This window comes from Oratosquilla oratoria, chromosome 39, assembly GCF_046742065.1.
Source record: "Oratosquilla oratoria isolate Oo_2021 chromosome 39, ASM4674206v1, whole genome shotgun sequence".
In the NCBI taxonomy this organism is placed as follows: domain Eukaryota; kingdom Metazoa; phylum Arthropoda; class Malacostraca; order Stomatopoda; family Squillidae; genus Oratosquilla; species Oratosquilla oratoria.
In genome coordinates, this window is record NC_134815.1 from 25,654,630 (window position 1) to 25,656,037 (window position 1,408).

Consider the following 1,408-nt stretch of genomic DNA (forward strand, 5'->3'; position numbering starts at 1 on the left):
AAATTTGATTACAAAGTGTCCACAAGAATAATAAATGGCAAACCGACATAATAAAAAAATATCAAAAATCACGGTCCGGACCCAAAAACACCACACGGGTCGCCAACCGCCGTTCTTTCTGTCCTGCTTGTGCTTCGCTCCCTTCATCAGTACAAGTCAAAACTAACAAACGCCACCAAAACTGAATGCCAAAAAGGAATTGCAAAGTGATAAAGTGTCCGCTGAAAAATAAAAATAAAAATGAAAAAATGAAAAAGATCATTGCCTTCAGAGGTTCCCCTACTTACAACTTGGCTAAGGCCCTAGCCAAGCGACTAAAGCCCTTAGTGGAGAAGTCAGAACGAATGCTCAAGAATTCCACAGATTTTGTGGATAGACTACGAGGAATAAGCTTGGAAGAGGGAGATATATTGGTGTCGTTTGATGTCAAATCTATGTTCACTTCTTTGCCACAGGATTTGTTAAAGCAGGCAGTGCTTTCCAAGGTGGAAGGGTCGGAGGAGTTTCGAGACAATGAAAAACTGTCAACAGAAGAGCTCGTTAGGTTGGTCAACTTATGCTTGGATTCGACCTTCTTCAGGTTTAGGGAGAAGGTTTACCACCAAAGGATTGGGACTCCTATGGGATCCCCGATTTCTGTGGTCTTGGTAGAGATGGCTATGCAGGAGTTCGAGGAAGAGATGTTGGCGGCGGCACCTGTGGCTTTGAAAACGTGGATGAGATATGTAGATGATGTGTTCGTGATTATGAAGGAGGGTGAGGTTGATTGTTTTCTCAACTTTTTGAATGGGAGGAACGAACGAAGCCATCCAGTTCGAAATGGAGAGGGAGGTGAAAGGACAGTTGCCGTTCCTGGACGTCTTGGTTACAAGATGTGGGCACAGTATGACCACGGGTGTATATAGAAAGGATACTCATACGGACAGGCTCTTGGATTATGAGAGCTGCCACCCGGTGGAGCATAAGAAGAGTGTGGTCAAGACGTTGTGGTCTAGAGCGGGGAATTTGTGCTCGACTGAGGAGAACTTGAAAGAAGGGAGGAAACACCTGGAGAAGGTCTTTGCGGACAACGGGTACCCCAAATCGGTCATTAGAAGATGGACCACAGCGCAGGGGAGAAAAACTACAGCGGACGCGAGACAGGCGGCAACTAGAAGGATTACCTTACCATATGTGAAGGGGGCTTCTGAGGTGGCAGCTAGACTATTGAGGAAACGTGGTGTTGAGAACATCGGTACACTATTTAAATGAATCCTTTTGCTTACTATGTATAACCCTGAGGACGAACCCCGGACAGGGTTCGAAACGTCGGTAATAAATTCTGTTACTCTGAGTCCAGTGTTTCGAAATTTTTCCGATATCATGGCTCCTGGACTCCAGCTCTTTACGAACATATATATATATATAT

General features: G+C 45.0%; 1 protein-coding gene across 1 annotated transcript; it reads left to right on the plus strand.

The window, feature by feature from the left end:
• Positions 1 to 248: 248 nt before the first annotated feature.
• On the plus strand, positions 249 to 1,030 carry LOC143020193 (uncharacterized). The gene is made up of 2 exons (XM_076176358.1): positions 249 to 756; positions 927 to 1,030. The coding sequence occupies exons 1-2, from the start codon at positions 249 to 251 to the stop codon at positions 1,028 to 1,030; spliced, it is 612 nt and encodes a 203-aa protein (XP_076032473.1).
• Positions 1,031 to 1,408: the final 378 nt, after the last annotated feature.

Excerpts from the sequence above, each read along its gene's own strand:
- LOC143020193 (XM_076176358.1), top strand. The coding sequence starts at position 249 with ATGAAAAAGATCATTGCCTTCAGAGGTTCCCCTACTTACAACTTGGCT. Across the intron at positions 757-926 it reads GTTCGTGATTATGAAGGAGG|GCTCTTGGATTATGAGAGCT; the intron begins GTGAGGTTGATT and ends TCATACGGACAG.